The 15,361-nt window shown below is 39.3% G+C and overlaps 1 protein-coding gene across 1 annotated transcript; it reads left to right on the top strand.

The window, feature by feature from the left end:
* Positions 1 to 1,201: 1,201 nt before the first annotated feature.
* On the top strand, positions 1,202 to 14,953 carry LOC125794048 (pancreatic secretory granule membrane major glycoprotein GP2-like; the record flags this gene model as incomplete). Its single annotated transcript, XM_049473452.1, has 9 exons — positions 1,202 to 1,612; positions 5,788 to 6,207; positions 6,736 to 6,774; positions 8,080 to 8,199; positions 9,043 to 9,227; positions 9,572 to 9,726; positions 10,535 to 10,780; positions 10,906 to 11,078; positions 14,823 to 14,953. Coding segments are annotated over 9 exons (1,880 nt in total), but the record flags the coding sequence as incomplete, so codon positions are not given.
* Positions 14,954 to 15,361: the final 408 nt, after the last annotated feature.

Raw genomic sequence — 15,361 nt, 5'->3', positions numbered from 1 at the left:
TCTTCACAACAAGTCTTCCAGGTTCTGAAGCAGGAAGCCCCAGACCATCACACCTCCACCACCATTGTTTACTGTAGGTATGATGTTCTTTTTCTGAAATGCGGTGTTCCTTAATGACAGATAAAATGGAACACACAACTTTTGTCTTGGGAATCAACAAGATGTTTTCTGGCACAACTGAGACGAGCCTTAATGTTCTTTTTGCTCAAAAGTGGTTTTTGTCTTGGCACTCTGCCAACGTAGGCCATTTTTTCCCAGTCTCTTTCTTATGGTAGATTCATGAACACTGACCTTAACTGAGTCCTGCAGTTCTTTAGATGGGGTCTTTTGTGACCTTTTGGATGACTCGTTACTGCTTTTCTTTGGGAAATTTTTAATTTTGGTTGGCTGGCCACTTCTCGGATGGTCCAACACTGTTCCACGTTTTCGCCATTTTAGGATAATGGCTGTTACTGTGGTTCGCTGGAGTCCTTTAGAAACTTTAGAAATGGTAGTAATAGAACCAAGTTACTTTCTCTTTCCTGAATTCCTGAATTTCTTTGGATATTAGCATGATGCCTAGCTTTTAAATATATCGGGTTTTTTTTTTTTTTGGGGGGGGGGGGGGTGTTCTTACTCAATAATAAAAAAAAATCTTCATTTAATAACTGGATTTTGTGTTTATTTGTGTCGTCTTTGACTAATACTTACATTTGATTGAAGATCTGAAACAGAGACAAAACATGCAAAAAACAAGAAACACTTTTATACATTATTGTATTTGCCAATCTGTATTATTAAGCACACCAGGTCCCACCAGCTACATAGACTTGAGCAATAAATGTTGCTAAACACAGTGGTCAGTCTTGTTTACTCAGTGTTTGTCTAATATACGGTTGTGTAACATTAGAATAGCAATGGGCATTACTTAAATATTAAATATAACTGTACCAAGTAAGAGTATATTGTTACTGTCCAATGAAAAACAAGTATCTCCAAAACAGCAGGCAAGAGATAAAAACTTCTTACCTTTTAATAGAAGTCAATGTAAAAAAAGTTTATTTCAGTTTATTTCAGTTTTGGAGAATTTCTATTGGTGCTTAGTTGAGTTCATTTGAAAATTACTAGTTACTACATTCAGAGCTCTACTGCTAATATTATGAAATAAATGCTTCCAAACAAAATAGCTCTAATTTAATCTAATCTTACATTGCTTCCACAGCTCCATCACCTTATGATTCTAACTTTGACCCTTGTTACAACCACACTATTCTCAATGAAGACTGGAGAAACATACATCAGTTCTACTGGAATGATAACTATGGTCATGACGACACCACTGTTGAGTGGGAGGGATGGTACCGGTTTTATCTCCAAGGAAGAAGTGCTCAGATATCTGAGGGATGTGTAAGCTACAGCAGATGTGGTGGTCATACTCCACTGGTGCTTGGTGGCTCTCAACCACGAGAACAGGATGGCATTGTTACACAAAGTGTTCTGGCGTTCTCTGATACCAACTGCAATTCATCGTCCCAATCCAAACCAATCCAAGTGAAGGCCTGTCCAGGACATTACTACGTCAACAAACTCGTCAGGCCAGATGTGTCCAATACAATGCCAACATACTGCGCAGGTACATTAATGATATCCATTTTAATTTGAAGAACAAAAGATTTAAAAAGGTACAGTGCTAGATGAAACCAGATGACAAATCATTGGTATGAAAAAGTTTGGGCACCCCTGATAATTTTCATGATTTTCCTTTATAAAGTGCATCTGGAAAATATTCACAGTGCTTCACTTTTCCCACATTTTGTGACGTTACAGACTTATTCCAAATTGTATTAAATTAATGACCATGTGAAAAAAGTTTTCTTAAGAGTTCTGAAAATTTATAAAAAATAAAAAACTAAGAAATCACATTTACTTTTAATACTTTGTAGAACCACCTTTGGCAGAAGCTACAGCTTCAAGTGTTTTTGAATATGATGCCACAAGCTTGGAACACCTCTCTTTAGGCAGTTTTGACCATTCTTCTTTGCAGTACCTCTGAGGCTCCATCAGGTTGGATGGGAGACGTCTGTGCACAGCCATTTTCAGATCTCAGGACTCTCAGGTGGCTGGGCCACTCCAGGACATTCACAGAGTGGTCCTGAAGCCACTCCTTTGAGATCTTGGCTGTGTGCTTCGGATCGTTGTCCTGCTGAAAAATGAACCTTCGCCCCAGTCTGAGGTCAAGAGCGCTCTGGAGTAGGTTTTCATCCAGGATGTCTCTGTGCATTGCTGCATTCATCTTTCCCTCTATCCTGACTAGTCTGCCAGTTCCTGCTGCTGAAAAATATCCCCATAGCATGATGCTGCCACCACCATGCTTGACTGTAGGGATGGTATCGGCCTCGTGATGAGCAGTGCCTGGTTTCCTCCAAACGTGACGCCTGGCATTCACATCAAAGAGTTCAATCTTTGTCTCATCAGACCAGAGAATTTTGTTTCTCATGGTCTGAGAGTCCTTCAGGTGCCTTTTGGCAAATTCCAGACTGGCTGCCTTGTGCCTTTTACTAAGGAGTGGCTTTGGCCTCGCCACTCTGCCATACAGGCCTGATTGGTGGATTGCTGCAGAGATGGTGGTCCTTCTGCAAGGTTCTCCTCTCTCCACGGAGGAACGCTGGAACTCTGACAGAGTGACCATCGGGTTCTTGGTCACCTCCCTGACCAAGGCCTTTCTCCCCCGATCGCTCAATTTAGACGGCCGGCCAGCTCTAGGAAGAGTCCTGGTGGTTCCAAACTTCTTCTATTTACAAATGATGGAGGCCACTGTGCTCATTGGGACCTTCAAAGCAGCAGAAATTTTTCTGTATCCTTCCCCAGATTTGTGCCTCGAGACAATTTTGTCTACAGGCAATTCCTTTGACAAACACATGCTTGGTGTTTGCGCTCTGACATGCAGTCAACTGTGGGACCTTATATAGACAGGCGTGTGCCTTTCAAAATCATGTCCAATCAACTGGATTTCCCACAGGTGGACTCCATTTAAGCTGTAGAAACATCTCAAGGATGATCAGTGGAAACAGGATGCAACTGAGCTCAATTTTGTGCTTCATGGCAAAGGCTGTGAATACTTACGTAAATGTGATTTCTTAGTTTTTTATTTTTAATACATTTTCAGAACTCTCAAGAAAACTTTTTTCACATGTTCATAATGTACGGTGGCCGAGAAAGCCCAACGCAGTGCAAATTGAAAAGTGCTGCAAAAGCACAAAACACATCCATCAAAATTACAACACAGGCGCAGCAAATAGAAAAACGCGCTGCAAATAGAACCACAACACAACGGAAGTGAGTCACAACACAACGGAATTTTCCCGGGGGACCTTAAAAGATGCTGTACCAGCTGTGTATAAAGGACCATAAGTGGCAAACAAGCTTCTGAAAAGTAAGTTATGTTTATTACCTGTGATTACCACGGTTGTGTGCATATTATTAAAAGTTCTGCTTCACAAAACGCCTTGTTTGCCACTTATTGTCCTTTGTACACATAGTGAACTCCGAGACGTTACTGAAGACGCAGCTTAGCTGGTACAGCATCTTTTAAGGTCCCCCGGGAAAATTCTGTTGTGTTGTGACTCACTTCCGTTGTGTTGTGGTTCTATTTGCAGCGCGTTTTTCTAGTTGCAGCGCGTTTTTCTATTTGCTGCGCCTGTGTTGTAATTTTGATGGATGTGTTTTGTGCTTTTGCAGCGCTTTTCAATTTGCACTGCGCTGGGCTTTCTCGGCCACCGTAATAATGGGGTATTTTGTGTAGAATTTTGAGGAAAGAGATTAATATAATACAATTTGGAATAAGGCTGTACCATAACAAAATGAAGCACTGTAAATCACTGGTTGTTCAGATTAGGGGAATTGCCTGGGTGTGTAAAGATTCGGGTTTCAGCCCTGTTAATTTTATACATATAATATAATATAGTTTATTAGCTGATCAGTTGGATACGGTGGAAGGGCAGAGAGCAGGGCTAAGTAACTAATTTAAACTAAGTATAGTTCTAAATAAGTTGGTTGTGGAGGAGGGGGCTTCCCTTCTAGCCCACCACATTCCGCAAAACCAGCAAGCTGATTGGCTGTTTCTCCTGAAAGGCGGAACTTTATCCTTGAACTGGCTCTTTGATTAGCTTTAAGAGATTTTTTCATTCACACACAGCCAGTGACCTGTCTCCTCATTAAAAATACAGCTGAGCTGAGCAAAATGATTCAGGGCTGCTAGAAAATGACCAGGCGAGGCGACGCCCCTGGTTTAGATCAGCAATTTCAGTTAAATATATCATATAGCAGAAGAACGCAGTGATATTTGAGAAGTGAAATAACCGTTTATTAACTGATGGGGACTCTTTCCCCTTCCAGAAAAGAAGGACCACTTTTTTTGCTACAATCATTGTCACTGATTCTTGAAGACTGTTCTCAAGCATCTGCTGATATTGACTGGAATCTATGCAAACTTTTAAGATTCCCAGTACCTGCACTGACCACACAGCCCCACAGCATGATGAAACCACCACTATTTTACTGTGGGTAACAAGTGTTTGTCTTGGAATAGTGTTTTTTTTTCCTCCATGCATACCACCCTCTGAATAACTTAATTTTAGTTTCATCAGCCCACAGCGCCTTATTCCAAAATGAAGCTGGCTTGTCCAAATGTGCTTTAGCATACCTAAAGCAACTCTGTTTGTGGCGTGTGAACAGAAAAGGCTTCTTCTGCATCACTTTCGCATACAGCGTCTCCTTGTGCAAAGTACGCTGAATAGCTGAATGAATAAGATGATGATGTAGGTCTTGGAGCTGATCTGTGGGTTGTCTTTGTTTTCAAGTAATTTGAGAGTTGTTTTGGGGTGCCCATGTTGTCACTCTTCAGAAAAGATGCAGAGAGGAGAAAAACTTACAATTGGTGCCTTCCACCTTTCTTATAATTGGATTCACATGTATATGTACGTTAAAGGTCAATATGCTTACCGAACTAATTTTGTCTTCCAATAATTAGTGCTAAAGGTATTCAAATTCAAATTAAACCACAAGGATGCCCAAATGTATGCACCTGCCTATTTTTTTTATTGCACACTTTTTGTGAATCCTATAAACTTTATTTTACTTCTAAAATATCACTGTGTTTAACTGCTATATGATACATTCAACGGAAATTTCTGATTTAAACAATACATTTATTTATAAAGCAAAATTATGAAAATTATCAGGGGGCCCAAACTTTTTCATACCACTGTATTTCTAAACTTCAATGCAATATAAACAATGCAGGTGCAAGGCGTGAAAATACACTGTTGGCAGGGTGTATGATAGCAATGAGCATCGTGACGTGCCTTAGGCATGGTGTAAGATAGGGCTTCACAACCAAGAAACTAAACAACCAGAGAACCAAACAAGAATACAAATAGGTGAGATTAAAAACAGTTGATATTGATTAATACTCTGGTGATAAGGAAAGGGAAAACAACATCAGTTGGAAAAATACATTGTATAAATACATTTGATTTGATTTGAAAGGGAAAACACAGAGAGATGCAAAAAGCACGACAGAAAACCCTGACACTGAACATGTATGGCAATAGTTATTTTGTATTAACATCTTCAGCTGGTATTAAGTTCTCTTCATGCCTCATGTTAAGATGTCCTTAGATAACATTTACAACCACTTGATTGTTGCTTTCAAAGGTATTGATTTCTTACCATACAAAAATGTATTAAACAAGCAACATTTCACAGTAGGAACATTTTTAAAAGTACAATTTTATGTTTTTATGACAGTGGCTTACAATTACCCAAGCACTGACCCCTGTGATAACTACAATGTACTGGACCAGTCCTGGAGAGCCACAGACAATGCAGAACGGAACTATTACTATTACTACTGGTTGTGGTGGTACGCATGGTGCGACAGCGAGACAAGCTGGAACGGATGGTATCGTCTTCTGTATCACGGCAATAACATCCGGATGCCAGAGTCATGTGTTAATCAGGGCATGTGTGGCACTGATGTCCCTCTCTGGCTGAATGGTTCTCATCCTCGACTGGAAGATGGAGTGGTCAGTCGGCAGGTCTGTGGGAGCTGGTACGGTGACTGCTGCTATTTTAAATCCTTCCCCATTCAAGTGAAAGCCTGTCCTGGAAATTACTATGTATATGAGTTTGTCAGTCCAGTCACCTGTTCATCAGCATATTGTGCAGGTAAATATCATTTTTATTATTATTATACATGATTTTCCATTACTGTCAGCATTTTCTTCCAGTTCATTTCTTGACATTTTTTCTGTAGGACTTTCTGCAAGCAAGAAACCATCATATCTGCTTTTTATTAACCTTTTTTCCTCTAATAATGACATGATCTTCACTGGTATCTTTGTGTGCATCTGATCTGTAATGAGGTTAACTAAACCCAACATTCACAAAGTATTATTTATTATACAGTGTGAGAAAATCTCCTTCTGAACAGCCAACACATTTTTAAGAACATAAGTAACAAATCACTTGTGTTTCGTCATTTTTGTGATCGAGTCACAGTAATATTAATCTCTTAGAGATCCAAACTGCTCTCTGAATGAGCTTACCAAAAACATAATGCATTTAACTAATACCAAAGATTCCTCCATCTTTTAAGCAGCAGTAAAACATAATCGCTGATTTAATGCAACATGTATTACAGGGTCTGGAGAAAGATGTAATGAGGATTTTAACTTTAAAATTGTTCCATTACAGATGTTGCACATATTACTATGACTGAGGCCCCAACTACAGGTAAACAGATTTTTTTCTGACATCTTTAGTTAGTTGGTTTCTTATTTGATAAGATTGAATTCTTTTGGGATACTGACTGCAGATTGTAATATAATAAACACATACAGAACCACATCAACAATGCATTCTGAACATTGACTCTTTTTTTCTGCCACCATCCCCTCTTTGGAGGACTAAATAAGCTTTATTAGTGTTTATACAGTGATATAGTTTCTGTGGTCATTGTTCATAAAATAGAAACATTGGCATAATTGGCAAAAAGGGCGGGGTGACCTTAGAAAATGAAAAAAATTAACAAAAAAAGGGAGGTGGGCAAAATACAGCTATTTTCTCTTTTCATAATTCAGATTGAGTGTCTTGTGTTGTATAAACAAATATACACATTTAAAAAAATTGTATCACCTATCAACTTTCACAAGACAACCACATGCCTTATACTATTCGTTTCATGCCAGCAAACAAAGCATGGATTCCACAAGACCTCTGAAGGTGTCCTGTGGTATCTGGCACCAAGACCTTAGCAACTGATTCTTTAAGTCCTGTAAGTTGTGATGTGCTCCATGAGTAATGGGCTGCCATGACCTTGTTGCCAGTTCACCAGTTGTCCTTTGTAGGGTCACTTTTGGTGGGCTCGGACCACTGCATAGCAGAAACACCCTGCAATACCTGCCTGATGTTTTAGAGCTGTTCTAACCTAATGGTCAGAGAATCAGACAAAATATTCAACATACAACACAGAACCACAATTGAGCGACAATTGAGGCTTTAAAACTCCCTCAGAGCTTGAGGAGGAAATACACTGGGAGCTCACATCTACCTTGTATCATCACATGTACCATCATATGTACAATCAAGGCTTATATACAAGGGGGGACCCATCCTCCTCTGGTCAGACAACTTATTAATGGATGTAAAAAATTCATTATACATCTATATAGGTCTAACATATTTAGGCGAATTGCTACAATAGCAGTGGATGCAGTTACAAAATTCATTGTTAGAGTTTGTATAAAATTCAATGTAAGGTAATAAGTAATGGAGAGGGAGCACAGAGGCTGTTGGCATGAACTGGGCAGTGGGCAGCTGATCTGTTACATTTTGGTTCTGGTCAAAGTGCTTCAGATTCTTTGCTTTTTTTATAATTCTAAAACATCAGCTTGAAGCAAACTGATAAATAATGTCAGCCTTTGACAGGTTGCTATAAGTCAGAAATATTTTTAGATCTCTCTTATTTAAATTCATGTGAAAAGGTTCTGCTGTGTTGTAAGTGTTTACTGTGTTTTACTTCCTTTTGTCTTTCATCAGCAATGGTGGACCCCTGTAAAGAGCTGAACTGCACTGCAGACGAGTGGTGTGGGGAGAGCAATGGGGTCTATGGCTGCTTCTGTAATGAGAACAATCCCAGACCAGGCAACGACTCTTATGGTATGAAGACATTTTAAGATGTGGGCATCTACAGATGTTCAGTGCCCCTGAACTGCCTGTTTCACCTTTCACTGTTCTTTCTTTATTTCCAGAGGTGGAAAAAGTACTGTACGGTAAAAGTACCCATCTAAAAATCTACTCGATTAAAGGAAAAAAGTACTCAATTTAAAATGTACTTTGACTAAAAGTTACATAGTTACTTTTAACTATTTGATGTAAAAAAGTAAAAACAAATCATAAAGTAAATTGTTTCTAATTAACTATTATTCCACAAAATAATTTGGACGTTTCAGGCAGTATTTGTTTAGACCACCCCATAAAACAAGCGGCATAGGTTTCTATGATCCATTTTTTTCTTTACTATTAAAAAGTTATGGTAATATAGGTGACTATAAACTGTAATTTTTTAGTTTTACAGTTCATTATTATTTTTTAACTTACCATTGCTATGCTTTAACTGCTATTTACATATTTTTTAACATTTAAGCAGATTGTTTAATGATAAGGGTACTTACACCACATGCTTTTTCAAGGTTTGATGTGGAAGTTTTGAAAGCTGACAGCTCTGTCCTGCAGGGCAAGCACATTTTGCATTGCATGAGGACATTATTGCCTCGTTATTCCACGTGCAATTGTTTTTTTTCCCCCAGTATTTTTTTTTACTCAGTAATTGGGAGTTTTCCAATGTAGCAAAGTAAATTACTTTTGTCAAAATGTACTTGTAAAAGTAAAATGATCTATTTTAAAAACTCCTTTAAAAATTACAAATTACTCATAAAATCTACTCAATTACAGTAACTTGAGTAAATGTAATTCATTACTTTCCACCTCTGTTTATTTCAGACTCCAAAGAAGAGTGTGAGAGCAGCTCTGGCACTATGTCTCTGTCCCGCTGTCAGCTCTTTGAAGCTGGTTTCTCTGCTGACCTCCTGCACCTGAGTGACCCCAACTGCACAGGGACAATCCAGAACGGCAGACTGGTCTTCCATTTTAATAACGATGACCATATCTGTGGCACCAGTCTCACGGTACAGTAAATAATATCCATGTAGACTTTTTAACATTTTCTTTATGCTTAGTGACACTTTAAGCATAAGCTTGCAGATCCATTCTTCCTTCTAGCCATGCAGGATTGCCAATGTCTCTGCCAGCAGCAGAACTTCAGAGCATGATGAATGCACTCTCTTGCCTCACAGATTTGGATGCAGAATTTTCAAAAACTTCAGTTTTTCAGTACTTTCCAAAATGATGATGTGGCTTGCCTAGAATGTTGTCTAGATGCTGTGATTTTATTTAGTTTAGTTTAACAATGTTCAATTTAAGTAAGCGTGTAATAGACCAAGCGGTTGCACTCAAGTTACCGTATCCACAGGGCAACGGGACCCACTTCATCTATGAGAACACTATCCAGGGGGGAGCAGACTCAGGAGGAGGGCCCATTCACAGAAAGAAATATCTGGAACTGCAGTTCTCCTGCATTTATCAGATCAGCCAGACCCTGGACACCGAATTAACCCCTCTGCAGAGGTAGGGGAGCTGCTTCCTGGGCTCTTATAAATCAGCACTGATATCCTACTAGTTTGAACTGATGAATGTTGTTTTTACTGTATTGTGAACAGTGAGGCTAATCTATTTTTATTTTTGCTGTTCACTAAAACCATTTGGGGTTGAAATTAAAAGATGAATATGAGACAAAGACCAAACATATCAGCTTTTATTTCCAGATATATCTGATAGATCTGATGGGCAGTTCAGAAGATAGCACCTTTTGTCTGAACCCACCCATTTTTCTTGTGAGCAAAATTAATGAAACAGATCACAGATCATTTTGTCACATCCTGAAGACACAACTCTTCAAAGAGCACTTACTCTCTTAACACCTCTAACACACTAACTACTTCTAACCTCATTTCCTCCTTCCCCTCCTTCACTCCTCTATCCTATTATTCCCCTTTGACCTCCTTTTATCCCTATCCCAAGTTGTTTTTACCTTAACTTATTTTACATTGTACTTGAGTATTGTAAGTCGCTTTGGACAAAAGCGTCTGCCAAATGTAATGTAATGTAATGTAATGTAATATATGTAACAGCACACACCTGGGCAATCAAACACATTTGGAAGTCACTGAAAATAAAAGCTGAAATGTTAAAATTTTGTCTCTTTTAATGTAATGAAAATGTTTTCAGTCTACAGCAGAAATAAAGAAATTGACCTCACAGTTCCAATTCCTTTGGAGAGGCCTGTATGTATTATATGTATTATGTATTTGGAAGTATTATTAGGAATGTACTTATTCATAATATTTGTATATGTGTGTGCTTTGATGTTTTATAGCGTAGTGCACAAGAACCTTCCAAATGGTCAGGGGATGTACCAGGTTCGGATCGTTCCCTATCAGGATGCTGCCCTCTCCCAACCTTACAACGGCAGTGTGAAGATAGTGGTGGACGAGAGGATCTATGTGGGAGTGTTTGTTCAGGGGGTGGACAGTCGTCAGATTGCCACAGTGATAGACTCATGTTGGGCCACTTCTGAGAAGGACCAGCACCATGCTGTCCGCTGGGATCTCATCACTAACAGGTCAGAGTTTTTTACTTTAATTTTCTTGTTTCTGTTTACTCAAACATATACACACAGCCCACACACCACTTCATCAGTGTGCCTACAAACTGTGTTCTAAATTGAATTTACATTGTGATCCTCAGGTGTCCTAATTCAGCAGATAAGACAGTGGAAGTTCTTCAGAATGGTGTCTCCACTACTGGCCTTTTCTCCTTCAAGATGTTTGCCTTTAACGGGAACTACCAGAAGGTTTTCCTTCATTGCTCCATTTACCTTTGCCTTCTGCAAAACAACAACTGTGCAGCGGTGAGATTTAGTACCTTCCGTCATCCTGTCACACAGTATTATGATGTATACAATTTAGGCTTTCAAACTACACAAAAAGTAATATGCACTTGATTTAGGTACAGCCATGGCTGAAAGAGTTGGCACTCAAAAAATGGGCAAGACAAAATTATTATTATTATTATTATTATTATTATTATTATTAGGGTTCAAGCACCGAAGGTGCTTGGAACCCTATTGTTTTTGCTAAGATTTTTCTTCTTCTTCTTCTTCTTCTTCTTATTATTATTATTCTTTTTCTCCTGTAAAAACAGTTGTGCAGCCTAAACCGTAAGTCATAGAGAAATGAAACTTGGTAGGTAGATGTAGGATCAGTGCATCTCGGTGGACAACAAAAATGGCACCGATTGGTCAAGTGGTGGCGCTATAAACAAGGAAATTCATTTTTCACAATTTTCTCAATAACTCAAAAACCATAAGACCTACATTCAAAATTCTTTTTTTGATGGATTCCTTGGGTCAATACCAACAACTTTCCAATTTGGACCATGCACTTCCGTCTATATAGATTTTGTGCTAATTTGCATAATATGCAAAACCTACTTTTGCAAACTAGTCCTAGGAATTTTGACCAATCCTGGCATGTTTGGTATCAAAACACTCGTGAGAGCATGCGCTTCAATATTCATTAAGAAAAAGTTGAAATATGTAAACAATATGGCCGCCATATGCAAATTAGTCCTTCCGGATATATGCCCCATTCACTTCAAGAGGTAAATTTGGAGCACTGTTTCTCAGCAACCGTGCAACCTAGCAAGTTGAAACTTTGCATGCAGAATCTATCATACAGCCTCTAAAGGATGTTCAAAGGGCAACTTAATCAATCAACATGGCTGAACACCATCAGCCAATCAGCATTCAGCAGACATTTTGGCAGGCTGAATGTTGCCCAATCTGGATGATATTTGGCAGTTATGTTCAGGTGGAGACACTGTAGTGACCTGCAAAGTGCTGAAACAATCCGCCCACTGGGGGGCGCTGTTCCAAAAAAAAGAGTATATGTCAATCATGCTGTACTATTTTGACATCTAATTGTTTTTGCCATATTTAGTACAGTGGCTCTGACAAATTTCTCAATACAACTATGTTTAAAAAGTGCTTTGTTCATTCATAATTGCTAATTGTTTGAAAATAGCTATATTGAAACTACTCTCTGGATATTTGGCTTATCACCTCCATTTCAGTCTTGCTGCACACTGTAGAGTCTCTAGGTAAATGTTCATTAAAAACATTTGTGAAAATTTCACATACAATACTCTCCAGGCATCAAGCAATCTGTGTGTCCTTGGAATTTCTAACCTAAATTGCTGTAACTCTGCAGTATTTGCTGTAATCTCACAATGTTAAAGACCTCTGTACAATATCACTCTGATGAAGCGCCATTTAATACAGAACTAGATTAAGAATTACTTCACATTACATGTCATATCAGAACATTCACTCCTTTGTGCCTCTTCTCAACATTAATAACAGGTGAAAGACTTTTGATCATTTTAAATGTGACAGAATGTCTCCAATTGTGTTAGACCTTCTTACACATCACCATCCTATGCTCTAGTAGGCACCATTGTGCTAGTTGGTGCTTGATGAAGCGCCATTTAATTCAGAACTAGATTTATAATAACTTTGTAATTACATGTCATATCAGAACATTCACTCCTTTGTGTTAATTTAAACTTGTTTGGTCAAACATTTCAGCTTGTTCTGCAAAGGTTCAAAGGTCAATCTGAATACCACTTTGTGAACATTCTGGTTGAAGCCACCTGATCAATACCAATAACATGTAGACACCTTTTGACTAGTTCTAACTCACTTAATGAATATCCTACAAAGTTCACTAGATTTACATGTGAATTTAAGCACTGATCAGGTTGAAAGGCCTCTGCTCAACATTAATAACAGGTGAAAAACTTGATAATTTCTAAATGTGACAGGGCATCTCCAATCATATTAGACCTTCTTACACATCACCATTCAATGCTCCAGTAGGCACCATTGTGCAAGTTGGTGCTTGAACCCGATGATTGCCGCTTGCGGCTATATTTATTATTATTATTATTAACCCTAAAACCTCTTTGAATCTTTACCATCTTTGTACTGTGTTGTTTTCCTTGTATGCCTCATTCCGTGTTTGGTGAACCGTTTAACCAGAAAGGTCTATCTTGATCTGTCCACAAGACATTTTCCCAGAAGGCTTTTGGCTTACTTGTTGGCATACTGCAGTGTAGGTCAGCTGTGAGGTCTTTTGGGGTCTCCAGCCATTGCATTTTATTTCATTCAAATGTCGACAGATAGTTTCCTTATGTACACATCCAGGGAGATTAGCTCCACACAGAGCCCTGACATTTTACTTTGAAACTGCCCAGGTAGTTAATCAAAAAAGACAGTTTATAGACACATCCTGCCATCTTGAAATTAAGTCCACTTATGAGCATTTAAGAAACTATAGCTGATAAGTCAAGTGAACACTCACATTTTGGGCTAGAGTTGGTGCAACAGGAGTTGGCAAATACACTAGAATTGCAGAATTTGAGGACAGAGTTCAATCTGTTTCCCTATCCTATCTATCAGAGAACTTTTGTATATAATCATATTTCACCACACCCCAAGTCCATTTCACACTGGATTTACCCTTTAAAAAGAGACTCTTTTCCCCCTTCTATATTCTAGTACGTTTTTGTCTAATAAGTCTAGTAAATAGCCTCTGCAGCAAACAATTCTCCCACTTGTTCTGGTTAAACATGGCTTCTTGTAAATGCCTCCTAACAACCTCCAGGAGGTGTTTAGATAGATAGATAGATAGATACTTTATTGATCCCGAAGGAAATTTAGCAGCCAGTAGCAGTTACACAACACAGTCGAAACAAACAGTACACAGTAGAAACAAACAATAAGTATTATAAAATAAAATAAAAGAGCACAATGAGGAATATAAGACTCTAAACTATAAAATTATAAACTGAGACTTAAAAATATATACATAAATATATAAATACAAAAAAACTATACAAGTGTGAAAGTAATCAGTCATAGATATGAGGTAGTGCAGTAAAATAATAATTTAAGTATAGAAGGTATCAGCAGATATGACAATATTAAACATAAACCTGTGCAAGTATTGTATTTAAGTAAGGTGCGTAGTGTAGTGTCCAGGAGTGCAAAAGTACAGGATGTACAGTAAAGTGACAAAGTGTCCAGGGGTGCAAATGTAAAAGATGTACAGTAAAGTGTCCAGGAGTGAAAAGGTACAGAGTGTACAGTAAAGTGCCAAGTGTCCAGGGATGCAAATGAACAGTATATACAGTAAAAAGGCAAAAGAGTCCCAGGGTGTAGATGTGTAGGGTGCTTTCCAGTACAGATAAAAAAAGGCTGATTAAGAAAGCACATATTGAGACTCGTTCCTCATCTGTCCTCTCTCTTCCGGCTCCACTGGGAGGAGTTGAAGAGTCTGATGGCTCTCGGAACGAACAATCTTCTCAGTCTGTCCGTAGAGCAGCTCTGTGACAAGAGCCTGCCACTGAAACTGCTCCTCTGATCCATGATGATGAAATGCAGTGGGTGACCATCATCATCCATGATGGAGAGTAGTTTTTGCAGTGTCCTCCTCTCTGCCACCGTTACCACAGAGTCTAGCTCCACACCAACCACGGACCCCGCCCGCCTGACCAGCTTGTCCAGACGCATCTCGTCCCTCTTCTTCATGCTTCCTCCCCAGCACACCACAGCATAGAAAAGAAGAAGCAAAAGCAGAAAGCAAAAGCAGCAAAAGGAAGGCAGTCAGTGTGCCTGGCAGGTTTTGGGGCGGCCACTGAGCTCAAAGTAGTGGTGGTGGGATCAGAGAACTGAAAGCTCCGCGTAGGTTCTAGCGGGAAACTCGAAATCACGCCACTTTTCTCAGCCAATCACCAACTCCCACCTGTCCTTAAAAGACTTCCCTCATACCTGTTCTCCCCTGCTTGCAGACGCTGACATACGTTTTCGGGCGCCGGTCGTTGCCGCGTGGCTTCATGGTGTTTCTGCCATTTGTCATTGCCTGCTCTCAGTTTGCCGTTTTCGCCCGTCTGCGTGGCTGCTCGTTCGTAGTTGGCTCGATTTCCTGCTCGTAGGATCCATGTTGGTTTGTATTGCTCTCTGTTCTGTCGCTGGCGTTTTGGTTGGATCCTCGCTGTGTTTGCTGTTGGCGGTCTGGGTTCCTGTTTTGCTGGATCACGTGACCGTGTCGCGCTTGCCTTCGAGGCTTGCTGCTCCGATGCT

The sequence above is a fragment of the Astyanax mexicanus genome, unplaced genomic scaffold (assembly GCF_023375975.1).
Source record: "Astyanax mexicanus isolate ESR-SI-001 unplaced genomic scaffold, AstMex3_surface scaffold_38, whole genome shotgun sequence".
Taxonomy (NCBI): Eukaryota; Metazoa; Chordata; class Actinopteri; order Characiformes; family Acestrorhamphidae; genus Astyanax; species Astyanax mexicanus.
This window is presented reverse-complemented; position numbering and strand designations above follow the sequence as displayed.